At 45.7% G+C, this 25,285-nt stretch overlaps 2 protein-coding genes across 2 annotated transcripts in view; one reads left to right on the top strand and one right to left on the bottom strand.

The window, feature by feature from the left end:
* Positions 1-25,285, top strand: part of LOC149290370 (uncharacterized) — a 90,968-nt gene that overhangs the window by 53,150 nt on the left and 12,533 nt on the right. The window lies entirely within an intron of this gene.
* Positions 2,672-8,496, bottom strand: LOC149290371 (uncharacterized). Its single transcript, XM_089489285.1, has 2 exons — positions 8,442-8,496; positions 2,672-3,474 (listed from the first exon to the last, which is right to left on the bottom strand). Exons 1-2 carry the CDS (start codon positions 8,494-8,496, stop codon positions 2,672-2,674), a joined length of 858 nt encoding a protein of 285 aa, XP_089345411.1.

The following is a 25,285-nucleotide window of genomic DNA, read 5'->3' as shown; positions in this document are numbered from 1 at the left end:
CCCATCTTCAGTGCTCACAGATTCAAATTGATCCAGTATGATCTTACTCACAAAGTCACTGGACACCTGACCTATAGCCTCTACAATTTGAATCAAATGTTTTTACTGTTTTCCTGTTTTTATACTATCATTGTTTAATCCAGTTTTTGTATTGGGATCGGGGCATAGGGATTGATTTCTCTTGGATTTTATTGTAACATCGATGTATTTTATTGTTGTAACCTGTCCTGTTTCTCCATGATCGGGCGGCCTAGAAATAAATCTATTATCATCATCATCATCATCATCATCATCATCATCATCATCATCATCATCATCATCTTCTTATGCTGGCATCGTAGAAGTTGGTTCTTCTGTGAGAGATTTTATCTGCGAAATGATCATTCAAAGCATCACACTGAGCTGTGGTAGGCTCTAACAATGCGTTCTGGGAGGTGGGTTTCTGGATCAGGTCCCAGATGCTCCCCTCCCCACTTCAGCAGTCCCTTTATGCTTCTCTTCCCTTGGCACTTTCCCTCCTTCCCTCCTTCTCATCCTTTAACCTACATCCCTTCAAGGGGGTCCAAGGCCCTTGCAGCATTTTCCCAGAACCAGGAGGGGGGTAATCTTTCTGGGGCTCAGGGTCTTTCTGCTGGTCCTCCTTTGCAGGGTTGTTGTGAAGGAAAATCCAGATCCTGTGGGCCAATAAGCCTAGTTCTCAGGTTGCCAGGAGGGTGTCCCTCTCCCCAGAAGGGTCTTTGGGTTCCTCCGTCTGCCTTCTCTTGGCTGTGTCCTAAATTGGGGCTCTTCTCTCCCTCCCAGACAGAGCCCCCTCCACGAGACCCCAGGGAAAACTCCTCCCACCCGAAAAATGTTGTTTCCAATGCTATCCTGTGTGATGCTCTTTATTTGGCACAAAATATTCTCCAAATGAGGCATCAGAATGGGGGGGGGGGTCTTTCCTCTGCCCCACTTTCCAGGAGGGAGAAGGCTCCCCAAAGCCCTTTTTACATTTGGATCCTGATCCCCTCCATGGCCATGTCTTTCTCCAAGGGTCCCTCCTGACGTCTTTTCTCATAATAACCCCCCAAGTACCTGGGCCCAAGGAATCCCCCGAGGAGGAGGCAGGAAAGGAAAGAGGGAGAGGAGGCCTGGCAGGCCCACTTCCTTTGAGGAAGAAGAGGGGCTTCCTTCCTTCTTATAACCCCCAGGGTCCCCAGAAGACCTTCCAGCCATTCCTCTAAACCAGTGATGGAGAACCTTTTACAGACCGAGTGCCCAAATTGCAACCCGGACCCCACTTATTTATTGCAAAGTGCCACGTCCCTCTGGCTTTCTAGTAAGAAACTCTGTCAAACTCTGTGCTAGGTCGATAGCATGTGTGCCCACAGAGAGGGCTCTGAGTGCCACCTCTGGCACACGTGCCATAGGTTCGCCATCACTGCTCTAAACGAACGAGAGTTGTCCCCCATTTCCATCCCTCAGAACAGACTGTGAGGGCAGCAATGCTTCAGGTAGGAGATTGCGCATGCGCACATACATCCAAAGGCCCCTTCTAATCATGCATACAGATCACCAGGGCTTTACTGCTGCTGTTGTTTATCCCACTGGCGGCCTTTGAGGGAAGGAAAGGAGTGCACCGGGATTTCAGCAGCCTCCCCTTCCTTCCTTCCTTCCTTCCTTCCTTCCTTCCTTCCTTCCTTCCTTCCCTCCCTCCCTCCCTCCCTCCTTCCTTCCTTCCTTCCTTCTTTTGAGGAGATTTTGAAGAGGCCACAATGGAGCCCAGGAAAGGCAGGAAAGGAAAGCTCTGCTTTGGAAATTGTCTCTCTGTGTATACTGTATATACACACATAGATAGATAGATAGATAGATAGATAGATAGATAGATGATAGATAGAGATAGATAGATGTGTGTTTGCCTCTGCTGTTCTTATGGCTGGGAATGGAGCTGAGGACTGAGGAGCGAAGAAAGGGTCAGTTTTGTGCAAATTCACAACTTCTACGCATCAAAGAGTCCAGTGTGTTGAAATAGCAAAGAACTTTATTGAAAACACATAGTCAGAAAATCAGTATTTAAGCCAGAACTGCCCTCCCCAAGCCAAAGAATATACTGAAACCCCAAAACCTAAAACTCCACCTTCTACCAAACCTAGCCCCCACCTACAATTCCCACCATCTATCCCCACTATTACCCAGCCCCACTTTGCCATCCTTCTCACACGCACAATCTCTCCCTGCCAAAGACATTCCAAGAAGCTAGATCCCTTTCTGTTACTACCAGTCCCCAACTTTCTTCAGCCAACATCCCACAAATTCCGAATGCGATCATTGCTATTCTAGCTAGCTGCAACAAATCCTAGCCCCCCCATCTAAACTAACCTAAACCACGACCCATAATCCCCAGCCAAATTTATAACCCAAAGCAATTATCTATATTATAGAAATTAAAACCTAAACTTAAAACATAAATTTCAAACATAAACAGACATATTGACAGAAAAACCTTACAAATAAAATCATAAGGGCCTTTTCTTAGCACCGCTGGATTGAAAAAAATATTTTTGTATTCCTTCTTTACAAAAAAAATGTTTGTTCACTGCTTAGATTTGTGTTGCTTCTCTCCTATGTTGCTTCTCTGGTGATTGAATAGCCCTGACCTCCGAGAAAAGCATTTTCCACACTGCTGGCATTTCTATGGCTTCTTTCCTGTGTGGACGATCTGGTGTCTCACTAGGTTTGACTTACAATAAAAACATTTCCCACAATGCTGGCATTTGTATGTCTTCTCTCCTGTGTGGACTCTCTGATGTCTCACTAGGCTTGACTGCCAAGAAAAACATTTCCCACAATGCTGGCATTTGTATGGCTTCTCTCCTGTGTGGATCCTGTGATGTTCCAAAAGGTGTGACTTCCGAGAAAAACCTTTCCCACAATGCTGGCATTTGTACGGCTTCTCTCCTGTGTGGATCCTGCGATGTTCCAAAAGGTGTGACATCTGAGAAAAACCTTTCCCACAATGCTGGCATTTGTACGGCTTCTCTCCTGTGTGGATCCTGTGATGTTCCAAAAGGTGTGACATCTGAGAAAAACCTTTCCCACAAAACTGGCATTTGTATGGCTTCTCTCCTGTGTGAACTCTCTGATGTAACACTAGGCATGACTTTGAAAAAAAGCATTTCCCACAATGCTGGCATTTGTATGGCTTCTCTCCTGTGTGGACTCTCTGATGCCTCACTTGGACTGACTTGGAAGAAAAACCTTTCCCACAATGCTGGCATTTGTATGGCTTCTCTCCTGTGTGGATCCTGTGATGTTGCAAAAGGTGTGGCATCTGAGAAAAACCTTTCCCACAATGCTGGCATTTGTATGGCTTCTCTCCTGTGTGGACTCTCTGATGTCTCACTAAGTTTGACTTCGCAGAAAAACGTTTTCCACAATGCTGGCATTTATGTGACTTCTCTCCTCTTTCGACTCTCTCTTGACTCACAAGTTCTTCTGTAAAGAAGGACAATGACAGATAAGTGAAAATCAGAGTTAAGAGAGGAGGGTGTTACCCCCAGATTTAGCCCCCATTTACCCTTCCCTATTTGACAGTAAATTAATAAAGTTGGTGTGAGTGACCCGAGCATGATCCTGTTCCAGATACCCTAAATCCATGGAACGATTGTATCCTTACTCATAGCAGCTAGCAAAGAAGAGACTGGATGGGGACTGCCTTGAGGGAATCAGTGGAAGCAGATAGTCAAAGGACTGGTGAAAAAATGTTCCATTAAAAATGTGCAGGTGGCATCATATCCTGTGAGACTGCCATAAAGTACAGAGTCGGAGCCCAAGGCATGATGCAAACCAACTGCAGAGGTCACTTCATGCTGTTTGGCTCCAGGAGATGACTCACAGCCAATACAGTATACAGCTCACATGCGAATCGGTGTGGATTGGACTGGTGTGAACAAGAGATGGTGAAGTTGATGAAAGTTGGAGAGGAGAGCTTGCAAATATTTGCATTATTAGGAGCAGGTAACTGTTGAAGTTGCCAGATATTGTGTAACTGTGATTATTTGTCGCAGAAATTTTTTGAAACTGATGCAGAAACAACCATGAAATATCATCCAGTTAGTCTGACATCAATACTAGGAAAGATTCTAGAGCAGATCATTAAACAGAGAGTCTGAACATCTAGAAAGCAATGCCATAACCACAAAAAGTCAACATGGGTTTCAGAGAAAGAAGTCATGCCAGACAAACCTGATCTCTTTTTTTTATAAAATTAACAGCTTGTTAGATGAAGGGAATGCTGTGGATATAGTATATCTTGATTTCAGTAAGGCCTTTGACAAAGTTCCCCATGACATTCTTGCAAACAAGCTTGTGAAATGTGGGCTAGACAAGGCAACTGTCACATGGATTTGTAATTGGTTGACCGGCCGAACCCAAAGGGTGCTCAACAATGGCTCCTTTTCATCCTGGAGAGAAGTGACCAGTGGGGTCCTACAGGGCTCTGTCCTGGGCCCAGTACTATTCAACATCTTTATCAATGACTTGGATGACAGAATTGGGAGCATACTTATCAAATTTGCAGATGGCATCAAATTAGGAGGAGTAGCTAATACTTCAGAGGGCAGGATCAAAATTCAAGATGACCTGAATGGACTAGAAAGCTGGGCCAAAGCTAATAAAATGAAATTCAACACGGAGAAATGTAAGATACTGCACTTAGGGCGGAAAAATGAAATGCACAGATATAGGATGGGCGACACCTGGCTGAATGAAACTATGAGTTAAAGAGATCTAGGAGTCCAAGTAGACCACAACTTGAAAATGAGTCAACAGTGCGACGCAGCAGCTGAAAAGGCCAATGCAATTTTAGGCTGCATCAAGGAAAGTATAGTGTCTAGATCAAGGGAAGTAACAGTGCCACTCTATTCTGCTTTGGTCAGGACCCACTTGGAATATTGTGTCCAGTTCTGGGCACCACAGTTTAAAAAGGATGTGGAGAAACTGGAGCATGTCCAAAGGAGAGCAACTAAAATGGTGAAGGAAGCCATGCCCTACGAGGAATGACTTAGGAAGCTGGGGATGTTTAGCCTAGAGAAGAGAAGGTTGTGATATGATGGCCCTGTTTAAATATTTGAAGGGATGTCATGTTGAGGAGGGAGCAAGCTTGTTTTCTGCTGCTCCAGAGCTTAGAACCCGGAACGATGGATGCAAGCTACAGGAAAAGAGATTCCACATCACCATTAGGAAGAACTTCCTGACAGTAAGGGCTGTCCGACAGTGGAATACACTCCTTCCTCAGAGTGTAGTGGAATTTAAGCAGAGGCTGGATGGCCATCTGTCGGGGATAATTTGATTTGGATTTCCTGCATGGCAGGGGATTGGACTGGATGGCTCTTGCGGTCTCTTGAAATAATTATGACATAGAATCAGTCTACTGTTTTAAGTCTATATTTCTCAAAGTTATTTGGGACAATTTTTACCTGCAAGATTTAGGATTTCATTTTATGAACTGATGTTTATCCTTATTGCTAGGATGCAGTTTACTTATTGTGATGCTTTGTGATACTTGTTTTTACTTTGTTTTTTTAAGCTGGCCATGTGCCATAATACATTATTCATTTATTCATTTGAATTATTTTGCAACTCAAGATAAAGAACCTCCAAGGACCTGAATGAAATCTACTGTGTCTGTGACTTATTTTTAAGTGTGGAAAGTGGTCAGTGTATTGCCAATACCTATATCTAGATATTTGCTTCCATACTCTGCCATGTTATTGTTGAGCTGCATCTGGGAGCGTCACCCTCAGATTGTAGTGTACATTGGATTGTGAACGCGATCAAAATTCAGAGCCAACAAGGACCTGAGAGGCGGTGTGGTAATCCCTTTTGTCTGAGGTATGTGCATCAAACACCCACTGCATGCAATTCGTGTTCACGCCATTCTTTCCCCACCCAGGAAATATTCTAAAGAGATATAAACCTTCCCGAACCCTCAGTTTCTGCCCAAGCACCAATTTCAGTATAAATATCAGGCCCAACTTGCTGTTCTTCAGTGTCAGTCCAGTTACAGACAGACACTCTGTTTGTTTTCAATCCACTCACCAACCCCAATTGTCGCAGGAACTACTGACCTCTCCTCATTCCAAATCCTCAACAATTGGAATAAAGCTCTGGATAGGTAATAGATACCTTTAACAAAGCCTTACATCTATTCACCACTCCCACCTTTGTTACCTAGATCTTGTGTGTTCACATGAACACTTATATGTAGTATGTGTGTCTGTGTATTTTGCTTTCCCCCTAAATAAAACACAAAAACCTATTTAAAATACCTCTGACGTACTGTTTGATTCAGGACCTGCTATAGCTGGGCTGGATCCAGAGGTCACTGTTGCCCCATTAAAACTATCTCGTTCTATTGAGCGAAGTACCAAATTCCCCTAAAAGCATAGCACTTGCGGGTGTTCTCCCCAGACTCCAGCATTTTGGGAAACAAAGGGCCTCTTGAATCAATCATGGAGCTAAGCAAGCTCAGGATGGAAAAGATACATTAGAGAAAAAGCAGATTTTTTGTTCCCCTTTCTTCTCTTCATAGACATTACTCATAACTGATCATAGAATCATAAAATCGTAGAGTTGGAAGAGACCACAAGGGCCATTCAGTCCAACCCCCTGTCATGCAGTAACTCTCAATCAAAGCATCCCCGAAAGATGGCGATTCAATCTCTGTTTAAAGACCTCCAAGGAGGGAGACTCCACTACACTTCGAGGAAAGAATGTGTTCCAATATCAAACAGCCCTTACTGTCAGGAAGTTGCTTTAATTCTATAATTCTAAAGAGGAACCAAAGCACTCTGACAGTGAATGATGAAAGGGCCCTCAGTCTTCACTGGAAGGGCAATGGATTCAGGTTCCTTACCCACAAAGGCCACATTCTCATAATTCTCCATCATCACAGAACTGTATGTAAGTTTCTGCTTCTTTGTCAACAGTTTCCATTCCTCCTCGGTGAAATATACTGCTACATCTGCAAAGGTCACCTGCAATAGAAAATAGCCTTATTCAGAGAGTAACTAAGCAAAAGGGGAGGAAAGCACATGGAGCATCGCAAATATTATTTCAACACTTCAGAAATCAGTCCAGGAAATAAACTTTAAATTCTGCAAGAAAGCAAAAAGCTACAGCCTTTGAGATCCAGTTTGTCTCGAATCCTTTCAATATAATATACAATATAATATAATAAACAATAAATTTAGACCATTTCTGAGATATTATTGATTGATTGGGATACTGCTTACCCCAACATGTAAAGTACATTTAGTCACCAAGGAATTATAGTGAATTTAGCCATATCTCTCCTAATTTCAAAAACAGTTCTGGGGAGTTCTCTGGGCTTGAGGGCCACTGGGCCTATCCCCAATTTAGGTTCAGAGAAATTCTTCCACATCCCTCAGCATTTCACAGATGGGCAAAGCAAGACACATGTGGACAAGCAACAGCAGAAGGAGTTCAAGATGGCCAGAGTTGTTAATGATGAAGATCGCACAAGTGAGGAAGGGCACAGCAGTTTGCTTTTGCTTCTGACTCCTGTCAAGGGCAAGGCCCTGCCCCTTTCTCTCCTCCCCTCTCCCTCTTTTGAGTTGATGCGCTGGACACGTCTTTTGAACTTGGAACACATTTTGCAGCAACTGAAGTGAACTGAGGAGAAGAGGGAAAGTGGGAGCAGGAGAGAGAAATGGGTCATTTTCAAAGCCCTTGAAAAAATGAGGTGACATTAAGCAGGACTCCCTCTGGCAAACTTGGACAGTTGTTCTCCGCTTGCTTTCATGAGCCGGCCCAGCAGTGACCCAGATGAAACTAATAGTCAAGATGGCAATTTACCAAAGAGTTGTTGCACCTCAGCAGCCTCTTCTTCTTGGAGCTCAACTCCCTCCGCTTGGCCTCTGTGTCAGCCATCAGGTAGGCAGGGGGTTCCTGGTGGGCCTGCACTTTGGTCACTTCCAGCAAAAGATACTGCAAAGCAGTGTACAAGGGGGCCAAGATGAAGTTCCTGAGAAAAGAGACCAGGGTTAGGCTTGGTTTGGAAAGAAACCTTGTAGCATTCAAAGCCACAAAGATGGAGTTCAAGCATCCTGCTGGTGACATACGCAGGTGACATATGCCTCCTTTGGGCCAATTATGAGGTGAGCATCCCTTCCTCCCTCTGCACCAAACAAAGCCCCTTGGACCTAGCATAGACTCACAGCAGCTCCCCTACACAAGTTACTCCATACCTTGTTAGATTAGCTGGGGATCAGGGGATGGGAAATTGGGAAAGGCCCTGGTTATGTCCCCATAGCTAGATGTGCAATGAGTTTATCATCTGCTGAAACTTGCAGAGTTCCCCAGTGGCCCTCAGAGGAAAATGTCTTCGTTTTGCTTCTGGCTACAGAAACACAGCTGGATTCATCTCCAATACCTCGCACCAAACACTCTCACCAGGCAAGAAATGGTCATGCGGGATGGCTTCCACAACTCCATGGTAATACCTGGGTCAGTGAATGGCCAGTTGTAGCCTGATTCCACCTGGAGCAACACTGGAGCATAGAGGGTTCTGCTGGGTCAGGCTGTCTGGCCTGGTGGCCCCTCATTCTCCCAGTGGCCAAACCAGTTGCCGTCCATCCCCCAGGGAGGCCCCCGGTCAGACAGGGCAGGAAAGGAGCTTTCTCTTCTCTAGTTGTCCCATGGGATCCAGCCCTCCTCCCCAATTGCCATGGCAGCCTTCTGCATGCAGAGAAGTCACAATCCTGAGAGTGCCTTTGCCCACATAGAGATTGCCCATTTTCCACACTATTGCCTGGCCATGTTGGCTTGGGAATGTCCTGTTCTTGCCACATAGAATCATAGAATCATAGAGTTGGAAGAGACTACAAGGGCCATCCAGTCCAACCCCATTCTGCCATGCAGGAACTCTCAATCAAAGCATCCCCGACAGATGGCCAGCCAGCCTCTGCTTGAAGACCAAGGAAGGAGACTCGACTGCACTCCGAGGAAGGAGTCTATTTCAATGTTGAACAGCCCTTACTGTCTGGAAGTTTCTCCTAATGTTGAGGTGGAATCTCTTTTCCTGGAGCTTGCATCCATTGTTCCAGTTTCAGCAGAAAACAAGCTTGCTCCCTCCTCTATCTTGCCGCTGTGGTGGCTTTTTACCAGGGGGGAGGGGTCAGTGAGAGAGGGGTGTTTTTATGGATTCTTAATTGTTTTATTGATAGATGCTGTGAACCGCCCTGATCTATGGAAGGGCGGTATAAAAATAAAAAATTTATTATTATTATTTATATGACATCCCTTCAAAAATTTAAACAGATCTATCATATCACCTCTTAACTTTCTCTTCTCCAAGCTAAACATCCCCACCTCCCTAAGTCATTCCTCATAAGGCATGGTTTCCAGACCCTTCACCATTTTAGTCGCCTTCTATGATTCTATGATTTATATCCCAGGTGGAGAAATTCCGGTCCCTGGGCTGAATAAGACCTATATTACTTTATGAATCTGATCCAAGACCTCCCCTCATTTCACCCCCTTTTTCATTTAGACACTGGTGAAAATAATCATTTTATTTTTCCAAAAGAGACAAATCTCTGAGTTTAACTGCTGTGTTAATAATAATAATAATAATAATAATAATAAATGTATTTACCACCTTTCCAAAAAGATCAGAGCGGTTTAAAAATTGACAATTACAAAATGTGTGTGTTTGTGTGTGTCAGTCATAGCAGTTGCATGAAGTATGCACCTCCTCCCTCTGCTTGCTAAAGCCACATAGAATCTGAGGCATGTACATTTGTGTGCATTGTTTCTGAACGGATCTATTGTCAAAATCACGATTTCTTCACTTCTCCTTGTATATTTTTTAAAAAGATGCACAATGCTGAATATGTTGCACTTATACAACAAAAATCTATAAATGTATAGGTTTAGGAGTGAAGATTGCAGCCAGGATTATGCTCATTTTTGGGAAGTGAAGACATAAGTAAATTTATTTTATAAACCCAGTGAAACAAATACCTCACAAAACTCTAGCAAACACCACATACACACACAGTCCCCATAAAACAGACTCGCTGGCGCACTGTGTGTCTGGGGTCTGGAAATCTCACTTCCACCTTCTGGGAAGACAATGCTGCCAGAGATTGAATTTGGGGCTTTATGCCTGCAAAGCATGGGCTCACTCTCTCAGCTGCAGCCCTTCCACACAATCCTGGACTGAACCATTTAAACAAAGATCCTCTTTCAGTTCCAAGAATAAAGGCCTACCTTCAGTACAAAGACCCTGATTCCTGCAGCCCCAGAAAGGGCTCTTCTTCAGTCCTTTATGGCCGGAGCTTCCCTGGGTCAGAGGCCGTCTCCTCAGCTGTAGAGAAGGGTTGCTCTGAGTGCGAAGGAGGAGGAGGTCCAAGGGCTGAGGGAGGGAAGGCAATGGGGAAAAGGTCAGTGCCAATGGCCATGGAGGGCAGAAGGTGACAATGCCTAGGAAACTCCTCTGAGTCCCAGCCCTAAGAATGAATGGCAGGAGTGAGTCCAGGGGGCTGAGGGGGTCTCCTTTCCCAAAAGGGGAGGCAAGGACTGGTGGCCCCTTCCCCAGCTAGGGCCCAAAGGGAGGGTCTTTTTCCCACCTCTCTCTCCCAGTCCCCAAAGCCCAGCCTCCCACTGGCCCTGGGTCCCTGCCTCCCCTTCCTCAGACCCCCACAGACCCCTTCCTTCCTTCCTTCCTTCCTTCCTTTCTCCCGAAATGGAGGGCCAGAGGCACAAAGGGACACACTTCCTTCCTTTTGGCCCAAGGAGCCTGGCCTCCTTCTGACTCTGGAGCCTCAGGAGAGAAAGAGGAGCCTCTGTTCAACTGAGGCCTCAGAGAAGGTTCTGGAACGTTATTCCCCACAGTCACAAGCAGCACAAAATGGCCTCCGGAACACAAAATGGCTGCCTCTGCCTGAGTAGTACATACTCTAAGGAGATGATTATAATAAATAACAAAATATAACTGAAATATAAGTCACACAAGGTATTAAGAATCTTGCAGGTACAATATTTGTAAGTATATAATATTCAATTCATACAAGCTATTAAATAAATAATTAAACCAAAGCGTCCAATTCTGAGACTAACTTCCAAGATCCGCTCTTTAACTCTCTCTCTCGATCTGCAACCGACACAATTCCCCCAACTGTCTCTTGGTCTCTCAGGCCTTATATCTCCTTCTCACAGAAGCTTCCAGAAGGACCTTTATCTTGCTCTCTGATTGGTCAAGAGAGCCTTCTGTAGCAGTGATGTCATTCTGCATTTGCATAAACCTCCCTTTTCTTCCTGAAGGAGACCTCCATTGACTGGAGCCCAGTCCTTACACTTTCCCAAGGCAAGACTTGCCCCTATTTCCAATGTTGTTCTTGGGGTCTGCCTTCCAGTTGTTTCCAGGTCTTATGGTGACCTTATGGGAGTCTCTGAAGGGGTTTTCTTGGCAGGTTTCTTCAGAGTGGGTTTCCCATGGCTTTCCTCTGAGGCTGAGAGAGTGCAACTTATTATCATCATCATCATCATCATCATCATCATCATTTATTTCTATAGCGCTGTAAATATACAAAAATGATCAAGTCAATAAAAATAAAACCTGCCAATCTACAAAATATGTATAAAACAATAGGCAATAATATAAAATAGAATTGGTTAAAATAAGCAAGCAACAATTAGAAACATCAACATGAGGGACGTTTTCGCCATGCTTCTGGGAAGCAAACAGAGGACACCTCATTTTATGGCATTATATTGATCCTGGGGTCCAACAAAACATGGCGGAAGTGCCCCTCACATCCCAAGATCACGAAAAGACCCCAGACATTTTTGACCACTGTGGGTGACAGAGAAGTCCCTGATTCATGGAGCTGTGAGTCATGCTTTGCCCACCACATTGTAACCTGAAAGGGAAGCCCAGGTGGGATGGGAGAATCTGGTGCCACTTTTAAGGCATGTATTATTTAAGCATGAGCTGTTTTGCATCATTTCAAATGTGTATTTTTATTTCTTGCAACGTAGTAGGGCCCAGGGCAGTTCACCAATGCTCCCAGAAAGGGATTTCGGAGAGGACTACTTTGGGTTCTTGGTGGGAAGAAGCAGTTGTATTCCATGGGCACAAAAGGAAGGTCCCAGAAGGTCCAATGCTTCAGACAGCGACTCCTCCCCAACCGCAGAGGCCCTGCTCCTAGGTCTCTGGCCTCTCAGCCTGGAGAGACACAGCTTCTTTCCAGGGAGCTCTCCATTCGGCCTCCCTCTCTCCTCTCCCAAAATGGAGGACAAAAGAAGGTTCTGGCTACTAGGGTTGCCATGACTCTCTTCCACAAAACTCCAGACGCAAGTCTACAAAAGCATATGCTACAAATTTTTTCACTCAGTCTCAAAGGTGCTACAAGATCCCTTAGGATACTGATATTCCTGAATAACATGGCTTATGGTTGAATCTGCACTGCAGAATTCATGCAGTTCAACATCGCTTTAACTGCCATTTCTCAGTGCTATGGGATTCTGGGATTTGTAGTCTGTTTTCACACCAGAGCTCACTGAGATTGGCTTACAAACCTACAGATCCCAGATTTCCATAGAATTGATCCATGGTAGTTAAAGCAGTGTTGAAGTGCACTATTTCTGTAATGCAAATTGAACCTATGTCTCTGAATCCTAGCCCCTTGGAAGAGACCTTCGCAAAGGTGAGTCGAGTCCCCCCTTGACTTTTATGGGGCAGAGAGGAGGGAGGGAGAAAAGCCCCAAACAGCCATGAGACGAAGAGGGATTCCTACTCTAAGGATCATATCCAAAGGTTGCCATGCGGGCCAAATAACAATCACACCCACAATCCACAAAACAGGGATACCTTTAGTGGCCAACCCAAATACACAAAATAGATAAAACAAGCTTTTGAAGCTCAACTGGGTTCTTCATTGGGAAAAAGGGTTAAACATCAAACAGGAGAAAGGTATCACTGTTTTGTGCATTTTGGAGGTTATTGTTTGCAGTGTGGCCTAAACACCTTCTCCCGGATATGCTTTCTAGATTTCAGGATTCTGTACTTTTTAAAACTTTATTAGTAAAAAAAAAAGAAAAGGGGGGGGGGCATATAAGACCAACAACAATAACACAGATACAATTAAAAGACTTGACAAATACAAATATTCACAAGCGACAAAACTTGTAAAACATACTAAATTACATCCAAACTCACCATACATCCAACCTCAGATTCCACAACAAACTAAAAGACTTCCAAAGTTTATGTTTTTTGCTGTGTCTTTGTTTTCTCTTTATCCGTTGTTTGCCCTTCAGTCGTCCTTTCTTTTTTCATATAGTCCAGCACTTTATCCCAGTCTTCTATCAATCTATACATTTTAGTTTTGTTTTGGTTTGTAAGATCCTTGTGAGTTTATCTGCTTCCAATGCATCAAATAGTCTTAACAGCCATTCTTCTACTTCAGGAACTTTTGTTTGTCTCCATTCTTTTGCTAGGGTCATCCTTGCTGTTGATAAAGATAAAACAATACTCTACCATACCTGGGCCCATGGAATCCCCCAAGGAGGGGCAGGGAAGGAAAGAAGGAGAGGAGGCATGGCAGGACATCTGCCTTTCTTTTGGGGAGAGAAGGGGGCTTCCTTCCTTCTTATAACCCCCAAGGGCCCCCCAGAAGACCCTCCAGCCATTCCTCCGAATGAAGGAGGGCTCTCCCCACTTCCCTCCCTCCGAACAAACTGTGAGGGCAGCAATGGCTTCAGGGGCTGAGACTGTGCATGCACAGATGCACCCAAAGGCTCCATCCTGAGCATGCGCAGGGATCACCAGGGCCTTGCTGCTGCTATTTATTCTGCTGGCAGCCTTTGAGGGAAGGGAAAGAGTGTGAGGGGTGCAGCAGCTTCCCTTTCCTTTCTTCTTTTCTTCCTTTCTTCTTCTGAGGAGACATGGAGGATGCCGGAATGCAGCCCAAGGAAAGGAGATGGACTCAGGAGGGAAAGACAGAGAAGGAAGGGACTGCTTTGTTTATATACCTCTATCTGTCCATGTGGGTGTGTGTATATGTGTGTGTGTGTTTGCTTCTTATAGCTGGGAGGACTGAAGAGAGAAGAAAGAGTCAGTTTTGTGCAAATTCAGAACTTCTGTGCATCAAAGAGTCCAGTGTGTTGAAACAGCAAAGAACTTTATTCAGAACACATAGAAATTAAGTGAGAACTGCCCACCCCAAGTCAAAGAATACATTAAAACCCCAAAACCTAAAACTCCACCCTCTCCAAAACCTACCCCCCACCTCCAATCCCCACAGTCTATGCCCCACAGATAACAAGGCCCCCTTTGGCATCCCCAGAAACCAGCCACTTTCTGTTAATACCAGCCCCAGACTTTATTCAGTCAACATCCCACACAATGCAAAAGCTATCATTCCCATAACTATTCTTGACAGCTGCAACAAATCCCAGGCCCTCTATCTAGCTAACCTATACCACAACCCATAATCCCCAACAAAATTTATATCCCAAAGCAATGATCTATCTAACAGCAATTGAAACTAAACTTAACGAAATATAACCTTAAAACATAAACAGACACATGCACTAGCAAACCACAGAAATATGGACAGACAAACGTTACAAACAAAATCATAAGGGATTTTTTTCACCCCTGTATTTTCTGTATTCCTTCTTGATAAAAATAATGTTAGTTCACTTCAGGGATTTGTGTGGCTTTTCCACTGTGTGGCCTCTCTGATGTCTCACTAGATTTGACCTCAAAGAAAAGCATTTCCCACAATGCTGGCATTTGAATGGCTTCTCTCCTGTATGGACTCTCTGATGTGTCACTAGGATTGACTTCCGAGAAAAACCTTTCCCACAATGCTGGCATTTGTATGGCTTCTCTCCTGTGTGGACTCTCTGATGTGTCACTAGGATTGACTTCCGAGAAAAACCTTTCCCACAATGCTGGCATTTGTATGGCTTCTCTCCTGTGTGGACTCTCTGATGTGTCACTAGGTTTGACTTCTCAGAAAAACATTTTCCACAATGCTGGCATTTGTATGGCTTCTCTCCTGTATGGACTCTCTGATGTCTCACTAGGTCTGACTTGTAAGTAAAATTTTTCCCACAATGCTGGCATTTATGTGACGTTTTTCTTGTGTGGACTCTCTTGTGGCTGACGTGTTCTTCTGTAAACAAGGACAATGACAGAAAAGACTGAATCTCAGCGTTAAGAGAGGAAGATGTTACCCCAAGATTTAGCCACACATTCACCCCTCCCTATTTGAGATTAAATTAATAAAGTTGGTGTGAGTGACCCCGTTCTGGATGCCCCCAGATCCACATAATGATTGTATCCTTACTCATAAGCGCTAGCAAAGAAGAGATTGTAGGCAAACTGTCATAAGGAAATCAGTGGAAGCAGATAGTCAGACATTTGTTTTCTATTGCAACTCAAGCTAAAGAACCTCCAAGGACTTGGAGGAAATCAACTGTGTCTGTGAGTTATTTTTAAGAGGGGAAAGTGGTTAGTGCATTGCCAATACCTATATCTGGAGATTTGCTTCTTTACTCTGTTATGTTATTGTTGAGCTCTGAGAGTGTCGCCTTCAGACAATGCTATATATTGGTTTGTGAATGAGACCAGAATTCAGAGCCATGAAGGAATTGAGAGCTGGTGTGATGATCCTTTTTGGCTGAAGTATTTCCAAAAAGCACCCACTGTATTTATTTCAATTTCAGACAATCCTTTCCCCACCCAGGAAACATTCTAAAGCAATTTACACATTTTCAAATGCTCAGTTTCTGCCCCCAAGCAACAAATTCAGTATAAATATCATTCCCAACTGGCTGTTCTTCAGCGTGAGTCCAGTTGCAGACAGACACTCCTAGAATCATAGAGTTGGAAGAAACCGCAAGGGCCATCAAGTCCAATCCCCTGCCATGCAGGAAATCTCAATCGAAGCATATCTGACAGATGATCATCCAGCCTCTGTTTAAAGACCTCTAAGGAAGGAGACTCTACTACACGCCGAAGGAGTTTGTTCCAATCTCTTTTCCTGTAGCTTGCATCTATTGTTCTGGGTCCTGTTTTCAGAAGCAGCAGAAAACAAGCTTGTTCCCCTCTCAATATGACATCCCTTCAAGTATTTAAACAGGGCTATCATATCACCTCTTAACCTTCTTTTCTCCAGGCTAAACATCCCCACCTCCCAAAGTCATTCTTCATAGGACATGGTTTCCAGACCCTTCACCATTTTGGTTGCTCTCCTCTGGGCATTTTCCAACTTATCAACATCTTTTTTGAATTGTGGTTCACAGAACCGGACACAGTATTCCAGGTGGGGCCTGACCAGAGCAGAATAGAGTAGCACTATTACTTCCCTTCATCTAGACACTATACTTCTACTGATGCAGCCTAAAATTGCACTAGCCTTTTTACCTGCCGCATTGCACTGTTGACTCATGTTCAATATGTGGTCTACTTGGACTCCCAGATCCCTTTCACACATAGCTTCATTCATCCAGGTGTCCTCCATCCTATATATGTTCATTTCATTTTTCCGCCCAAAGTGCAGTACCTTACAATTTTCCGTGTTGAATTTCATTTTGTTAGCTTTGGCCCAGCTTTCTAATCTATTAATGTCATTCTGAAGTTTGATCCTGTCCTCAGGGGCTTTAGTTACTCCTCCCAATTTGGTGTCATCTGCAAATTTGATAAGTTTGCCCCCATTACTGTCATACAGGTCATTGATAAAGATGTTGAATAGCACTGGGCCCAGAAGAGAACCCAACTGGACACCCCACTGGTCACTTCTCTCCAGGATGAAGAGGAGCCATTGTTGAGCACCCTTTGGTTTCGGCCAGTCAACCAAGTACAAATCCATGTAACAGTTACATTGTCTAGCCCACATTTCACTAGCTTCTTTGCAAAAATGTCATGGGGAACCCTGTCAAACACCTTACTGAAATCAAGTTGGTTGGAATCCATTGGTTTTCACTGTAAACACCTCACTACACTTGCCAGCCCCATTTGCCACCGGAGTTACTGACTTCTCTCCCCATTCTGGACCCTCAGCAATTGGAATCAAGATCCATCTAGGTAATGTTTTACCATTAGCAAAGCCTTACCCTATTTACCACTCCCACCTTTGTCACCCAGTTTTTTTGCATGTGTGCAGGAATACCTATGTGTATGTGTGTGTGTGTTTTGATTTCCCCCTAAATAAAACACAAAAACCTATTTCAAATGCCTCTGAAGTTTGTTTTGTTTTTATTCAGGACCTGCTATAGCTGAGCTGGATCCAGAGGTCACTGTTGCCCAAGTGAAACTATTTCGTTCTATTGAGCTAAGTACCAAATTCCCCTAAAAGCATAGCAATTGCAATATCCTCCCCAGACTCCTGCATTTTGGGTAACAAAGGGCCTGTTGAATCAACCATGGAGCTAAGCAAGCTCAGGTAGGAAAAGAAACATTAGAGAAATAGCAGTTTTTGTGTCCTCCTTTCCACCTTTCATAGATATTACTCAGAATTGCTAAATGGAACCCCTAAAGTTTGAAAACAAGGGCCTAAGCTAGTTCTCACCAGTTCAGTTCTGAAAATCTGTCAGGTTGGTGGCTGCCTCCCAATCCCCAAGGCCCCTCTCCTGGCCCTTTCCAGAGGTCCCTTCCTCTCTGCAAAGAGCTAGGCGATCCTGGCTTTGCTCCTGCCTTCCCCTCCTGGCTCACAGATGCCTGATGCCCTTCCCTTTCTCCCTCCGCTCTCCAACCATCCCTCTTGCCATCTGCAGTGCTTCAGCATCTCACCTACAGCATCTCTTCCCTGCCTTTCTATTTTTCACAATCCCTCCATTACTCACAGACAGAAACACACCCACAGATTGTGTGTGATGCACAAAAGGGACATTTTGAGGCTCATTTGTTGAGAAAGGCAGGATAATCAATATACAAATAATGCATTAAGAATTCAGAACAAGGAGTCTGGGGCCTGGATTCCAATTTTGGTGAGGGTGAGGTGCCCAGAGAGCAGCCTTAAGACATCTCTAAGAAAGGGATAGGCTACTGTTGGGGATTGGGGGTCACATTGGCCCCCAGGGGATCTCAGGGGCAACCCCACATTTTATTGCATTGCATCCCTTTGGGGAAGTGGTGTCCATTTTGCCACTGTTCTCTGAGCCATTGTAGGGCTAAGGAGGCATCTTATCCACGAAGCCTCTCCAGAGCCTCAAAATGATGGAAGAGGGGCCATTTCTCACCATTTCGGTGAGAAAAGCATTAATCTCCATGCTTCCTTCCCACAAAATCCTAGAATTGGGGGGGATTTCCGGGGTCTGAACTAAGTTTCAGAATTAAAAAGTCCTTTCCTTGCATCAAAAGGTTTATTGAGAAACTCACGCAGAAGCATCCATTAACACATCTAAGCAGTCTCTGAAGAGTCAAAAACTGTCTCCTCTGTCATTCACTATCTCCACACTCCTCCGATTTCCTCCTCTTTAAGCTCCTAACCAGCCTGGCTGCCAAGGTACCTCTTGCCTTCTTCTTCCACCGTTCACATACGCCTCTCCCCCTGGGGCATGTCTGCCATCCAAAGCTCACAAACCAGTCAGTTTATAGCCTCCACAACTGCTTCCCTTCCCACAAGCCGTTCTAGGCCCCACTATCCTTACCAACTACTTAAAACTATTAACAACTCCCCCCTTAAACCACAATACCATTCTGGATGAACCACAGAAGTTGGTTCTGACAATCGGCAGTTTATGATGGGGTATTTAGTATCCTTATAAAGTGGAGAGCAATAGTGCCTCACTAAACTACAAATTCAAATATTCTACAGGAAGTTGCTTTCACAATTAAACTACACTGGTACCCCGGGTTACGAAATTAATTCGTTCCGCTATTCCTTTCGTAAGCCGAAAATTTCGTAACCCGAAGCGCTTTTCCCATTGAAAATAACTAATGCGTTCCATGACCTCAGACTGAACCTGCAAGTCAAAACAAAGTCACAATAGAGGCCTATTAAGCTAAGTACCCTACAATACAATGTAATACAAAGTTGCCTGAGGCACTAAAGAGCTTAACAATGACTGGCAGGTCCATTCTAAACTTTCTAATGATCTTAACAATGACTGACAGGTCCATTCTAAACTTTCTAAGGATCTTAACAATGACTGACAGGTCCATTCTAAACTTTCTAAGGATCTTAACAATGACTGACAGGTCCATTCTAAACTTTCTAAAGGATAAAGAAAAAAAGTTTTTTTCTCTCTTTGATGGTTCTGGCATCTCAGAGTCAGGCAGGAGGAGGAGGATGAGCTCTCAAATCATCACACCCATGACCAAAGCACCCCAAATCTAAAAAAGCAACCCCATGGTTACACTCTCTGGCCCAAACTTGCAAAAGTCCCACCCCACACTTTGAAAACATCACAGCCATGACCAAACCACCCCAGAACCCAAACTCAAAGGCCAGAACCCCCAAATCTGAAAATGCCACCCCAAAGTCACACTCTCTGGCCCACATCAAATCAAGGCCAAACTTGCAAAAATCGATGCCCACACTTTGAAAACATCACAGCCATGACCAAACCACCCCAGAACCCAAACTCAAAGGCCAGAACCCCCAAATCTGAAAATGCCACCCCAAAGTCACACTCTCTGGCCCACATCAAATCAAGGCCAAACTTGCAAAAATCGATGCCCACACTTTGAAAACATCACAGCCATGACCAAACCACCCCAGAACCCAAACTCAAAGGCCAGAAACCCCAAATCTGAAAATGCCACCCCAAAGTCACACTCTCTGGCCCACATCAAAGCAAGGCCAAACACATCTCACACTTTGAAAACATCACACCCATGACCATGCCACCCCAGAACCCAAACTCAAAGGCCAGAAACCCCAAATCTGAACATGCCACCCCAAGGTCACACTCTCTGGCCCACATCAAAGCAAGGCCAAACACATCTCACACTTTGAAAACATCACACCCATGACCATGCCACCCCAGAACCCAAACTCAAAGGCCAGAAACCCCAAATCTGAACATGCTACCCCAAGGTCACACTCTCTGGCCCACATCAAATCAAGGCCAAACACATCTCACACTTTGAAAACATCACACCCATGACCATGCCACCCCAGAACCCAAACTCAAAGGCCAGAAACCCCAAATCTGAACATGCCACCCCAAGGTCACACTCTCTGGCCCACATCAAATCAAGGCCAAACACATCTCACACTTTGAAAACATCACACCCATGACCATGCCACCCCAGAACCCAAACTCAAAGGCCAGAAACCCCAAATCTGAACATGCTACCCCAAGGTCACACTCTCTGGCCCACATCAAATCAAGGCCAAACACATCTCACACTTTGAAAACATCACACCCATGACCATGCCACCCCAGAACCCAAACTCAAAGGCCAGAAACCCCAAATCTGAACATGCCACCCCAAGGTCACACTCTCTGGCCCACATCAAAGCAAGGCCAAACACATCTCACACTTTGAAAACATCACACCCATGACCATGCCACCCCAGAACCCAAACTCAAAGGCCAGAAACCCCAAATCTGAACATGCCACCCCAAGGTCACACTCTCTGGCCCACATCAAAGCAAGGCCAAACACATCTCACACTTTGAAAACATCACACCCATGACCATGCCACCCCAGAACCCAAACTCAAAGGCCAGAAACCCCAAATCTGAACATGCCACCCCAAGGTCACACTCTCTGGCCCACATCAAAGCAAGGCCAAACATGCAAAAATCGATGCCCACACTTTGAAAACATCACACCCATGACCATGCCACCCCAGAACCCAAACTCAAAGGCCAGAAACCCCAAATCTGAACATGCCACCCCAAGGTCACACTCTCTGGCCCACATCAAAGCAAGGCCAAACATGCAAAAATCGATGCCCACACTTTGAAAACATCACACCCATGACCATGCCACCCCAGAACCCAAACTCAAAGGCCAGAAACCCCAAATCTGAACATGCCACCCCAAGGTCACACTCTCTGGCCCACATCAAAGCAAGGCCAAACACATCTCACACTTTGAAAACATCACACCCATGACCATGCCACCCCAGAACCCAAACTCAAAGGCCAGAAACCCCAAATCTGAACATGCCACCCCAAGGTCACACTCTCTGGCCCACATCAAATCAAGGCCAAACACATCTCACACTTTGAAAACATCACACCCATGACCATGCCACCCCAGAACCCAAACTCAAAGGCCAGAAACCCCAAATCTGAACATGCCACCCCAAGGTCACACTCTCTGGCCCACATCAAAGCAAGGCCAAACATGCAAAAATCGATGCCCACACTTTGAAAACATCACACCCATGACCATGCCACCCCAGAACCCAAACTCAAAGGCCAGAAACCCCAAATCTGAACATGCCACCCCAAGGTCACACTATCTGGCCCACATCAAAGCAAGGCCAAACACATCTCACACTTTGAAAACATCACACCCATGACCATGCCACCCCAGAACCCAAACTCAAAGGCCAGAAACCCCAAATCTGAACATGCATCCCCATGGTAAGGGCCATTCTAAAGGATAAAGAAAAAAAGTGTTTTTCTTATCTTTGCTGGTCTTGGCATCAGAGTGAGGCAGGAGAAGGAGGAGGAGGAGCTCTCAAATCATCATAGCCATGACCAAAGCAACCCCAAATCTAAAAAAGCAACCCCATGGTCACACTCTCTGGCCCACATCAAGTCAAGGCCAAACACATCTCACACTTTGAAATCATCACACCCATGACCATACAGTACAAAAGTGTTTTTCTTATCTTTGCTGGTCTTGGCATCTGGTCCTGGCATCTCGGAGTGAGGCAGGAGGAGGAGGAGGAGGAGAGGGGCAACCCAAAAAGCCAAATTTAAACCAATTCAAGCAATTTAACCACTTCAGCCAATTTATCCAATTCAAGCAATTTAACCACTTCAGCCAATTTATCCAATTCAAGCAATTTAACCAATTCAGCCAATGCCACCAATTTAACAAAGTTAACCATTTTTTAAAAAAGAATTTGGTGTTTTTTTTTAGGGTCACCTTTTTTTTAAGGGTCACCTTTTGCCTTCTTGGAAGACGGTTCTCCCGCTCTAGGGAAGAACTGGTCCAAGGATGTCTGCTTTTGCCGGCCCTTAAGCAGGTTCTTAAAATGGCTAAGGCAGACATTATCAAAATGGGCAATGGCATGGCTGGTGAGCACCTGCTCAGGGTGGTGCTTCTCCACAAAGGAAGCCACATTGTGGAATTGCCGCAAAATGTCTTTAATTTCTGCCGTTGGCAGAGATGCCCCCGCAGCCTCCTCCTCCTGGCCCCTGTCGAAATGGAGCACGTCTTCATCCACGGCCGAGTGTTGCATCGCCGCCAAGGCCTTCAGGTCCTCTGTTGTCAGGTCCTCGTTGTGCTCCTCGATGAGTTCCTCCACGTCCTCGTTGTCCACGTCGAGTCCCAGGGACCTCGCGATGGAGACGATCTCGTGCACCTCTTCCTCTTCACCTGGCTCAGCACCCTCGGACTGTGACCCTTCCAAGGAAGAAGCATCAGGCCACAGCTTCCTCCACGCAGCAATCAGGTTGCGCCTGGTGATCGCCTGCCAGGCCAAGTCCACCATCTTTAAGCACACCACGATGTCAAAATGCTGCTTCCAGAACTCACGAAGGGTCAGCTGTGTGCTCTCGGTCACATCGAAGCAACGCTTGAAGAGGTGCTTGGTGTACAGCTTCTTGAAGTTGGCGATCACCTGCTGGTCCATGGGTTGCAAGAGGGAGGTCGTGTTGGGTGGCAGAAACTGGACCTTGATGAAGGAGAACTCCGCGAGGATGTCCTTCTCCAGGCCATGCGGGTGCGCAGGAGCATTGTCCAAGAGGAGGAGGCACTTCAGGGGCAAATCTTCTTCCTCCAGGTACCGCTTCACTGTCGGGGCGAAGACACTGTTGATCCACTCGACGAAAAGGAGGCGTGTCACCCATGCGCGGCCATTGGAGCGCCACATCACTGGCAACCTGTCCTTCTGGATGTTGTGTGCCTTGAACGCCCTGGGATTCTCGGAGTGGTACACCAACAGGGGCTTGACCTTACAGTCCCCGCTGGCATTGGCACACAACGCAAGTGTGAAGCGGTCCTTCATTGGCTTGTGGCCTGGCTGTCTCCTCTCCTCCTGGGTGATGTAGGTGCGGCGAGGCATCTTCTTCCAGAAGAGGCCCGTCTCGTCGCAGTTGAAGACTTGCTGCGGGACGTAGCCTTCCTCCTCCACCATGGCCTTGAACGCGACGACGAATGCTTCAGCGGCCTGGTGGTCTGCGCTGGACGCCTCGCCGTGACGGACGACAGAGTGGATCCCGGTCCTCCTCTTGAACCTGTCGAACCAGCCACGTGATGCTTTGAAGTCCGGGGTGGCTGGCTCCTCCTGCGAAGAAGTTCCTTCGCCTGCCTCCTTGCTGGCCAGGTCTTCGTAGATGGCGGTGGCCTTCTCGCAGATGACCGAGGTGGTCACAGTGTCCCCGACTCGCTCCTTTTCCTTGATCCAGAGGAGAAGCAGGCGCTCCATCTCCTCATGCTTCGGTGTCCTCTGCTTGGCGATGGTCGTCACGCCTTTCGCTGGAGCCACAACAGCTCTGATGGCCTCCTTCTGCTTGAGGACAGTGCCAATCGTCGATGGGTTGCGTCCATACTCCTTGGCAATGTCCACCAAGCGCACGCCCCTCTCGTGCTTGGCAATGATGTCCTTCTTGTCCTCCAAGGACAAGGGAGCCCTCTTCTTCTTCTCACCGCTTGGCTTGGGAGCCATACTGTACAGTAGCTCAAGCCTAAAAAGGACAAAAGGCACAGGCACTGAGCAAAAGCCACAATTGGAAACCACCCCCACCCCCATGGTCACACTCTCTGGCCCAAACTTGCAAAAGTCCCACCCCACACTCTCAAATCATCACAGCCATGGCCAAAGCACACAAGAACACAAGCCCATAAGGCCAAAAACCCCAAATAAGAAAATGCCACCCTATGGTGAGAGTCTCTGGCCACATGTGACCATAGCCAAAGTGTTAAAAGTCTCACACCACACTTTGAAAACAGCACAGCCATGAAGAAATCAAAGCAGCAAATGAAGCCCATCATCCCCAATTCAGAGCATGCCACCCTAACAGCAAAAAACCCCAAAAAAAGCAACCCAGCAGCTCTAACCCATCATCCACACATCAGAGCATGTTACCCAAACAGCAAAAAACCCCAAAAAAAGCAACCCAGCAGCTCTAACCCATCATCCACACATCAGAGCATGTTACCCAAACAGCAAAAAACCCCAAAAAAAGCAACCCAGCAGCTCTAACCCATCATCCACACATCAGAGCATGTTACCCAAACAGCAAAAAACCCCAAAAAAAGCAACCCAGCAGCTCTAACCCATCATCCACACATCAGAGCATGTTACCCAAACAGCAAAAAACCCCAAAAAAAGCAACCCAGCAGCTCTAACCCATCATCCACACATCAGAGCATGTTACCCAAACAGCAAAAAAACCCCAAAAAAGCAACCCAGCAGCTCTAGGCCATCATCCACACATCAGAGCATGTTACCCAAACAGCAAAAAACCCCCAAAAAAGCAACCCAGCAGCTCTAACCCATCATCCACACATCAGAGCATGTTACCCAAACAGCAAAAAACCCCAAAAAAAGCAACCCAGCAGCTCTAACCCATCATCCACACATCAGAGCATGTTACCCAAACAGCAAAAAACCCCCAAAAAAGCAACCCAGCAGCTCTAACCCATCATCCACACATCAGAGCATGTTACCCAAACAGCAAAAAACCCCAAAAAAAGCAACCCAGCAGCTCTAACCCATCATCCACACATCAGAGCATGTTACCCAAACAGCAAAAAACCCCAAAAAAGCAACCCAGCAGCTCTAGGCCATCATCCACACATCAGAGCATGTTACCCAAACAGCAAAAAACCCCAAAAAAGCAACCCAGCAGCTCTAACCCATCATCCACACATCAGAGCATGTTACCCAAACAGCAAAAAACCCCAAAAAAAGCAACCCAGCAGCTCTAACCCATCATCCACACATCAGAGCATGTTACCCAAACAGCAAAAAACCCCAAAAAAAGCAACCCAGCAGCTCTAACCCATCATCCACACATCAGAGCATGTTACCCAAACAGCAAAAAACCCCCAAAAAAGCAACCCAGCAGCTCTAGGCCATCATCCACACATCAGAGCATGTTACCCAAACAGCAAAAAAACCCCAAA

Source organism: Sceloporus occidentalis, unplaced genomic scaffold, assembly GCF_023333645.1.
Source record: "Sceloporus occidentalis isolate IW3139 unplaced genomic scaffold, rSceOcc1.0.p SCAF_39, whole genome shotgun sequence".
Lineage (NCBI taxonomy): Eukaryota > Metazoa > Chordata > Lepidosauria > Squamata > Phrynosomatidae > Sceloporus > Sceloporus occidentalis.
This window is presented reverse-complemented; position numbering and strand designations above follow the sequence as displayed.

Excerpts from the sequence above, each read along its gene's own strand:
- LOC149290371 (XM_089489285.1), bottom strand. The coding sequence starts at position 8,496 with ATGGAGTTGTGGAAGCCATCCCGCATGACCATTTCTTGCCTGGTGAGA. Across the intron at positions 3,475-8,441 it reads TTGCCTGGTGAGAGTGTTTG|AAGAACTTGTGAGTCAAGAG; the intron begins GTGCGAGGTATT and ends CCTTCTTTACAG.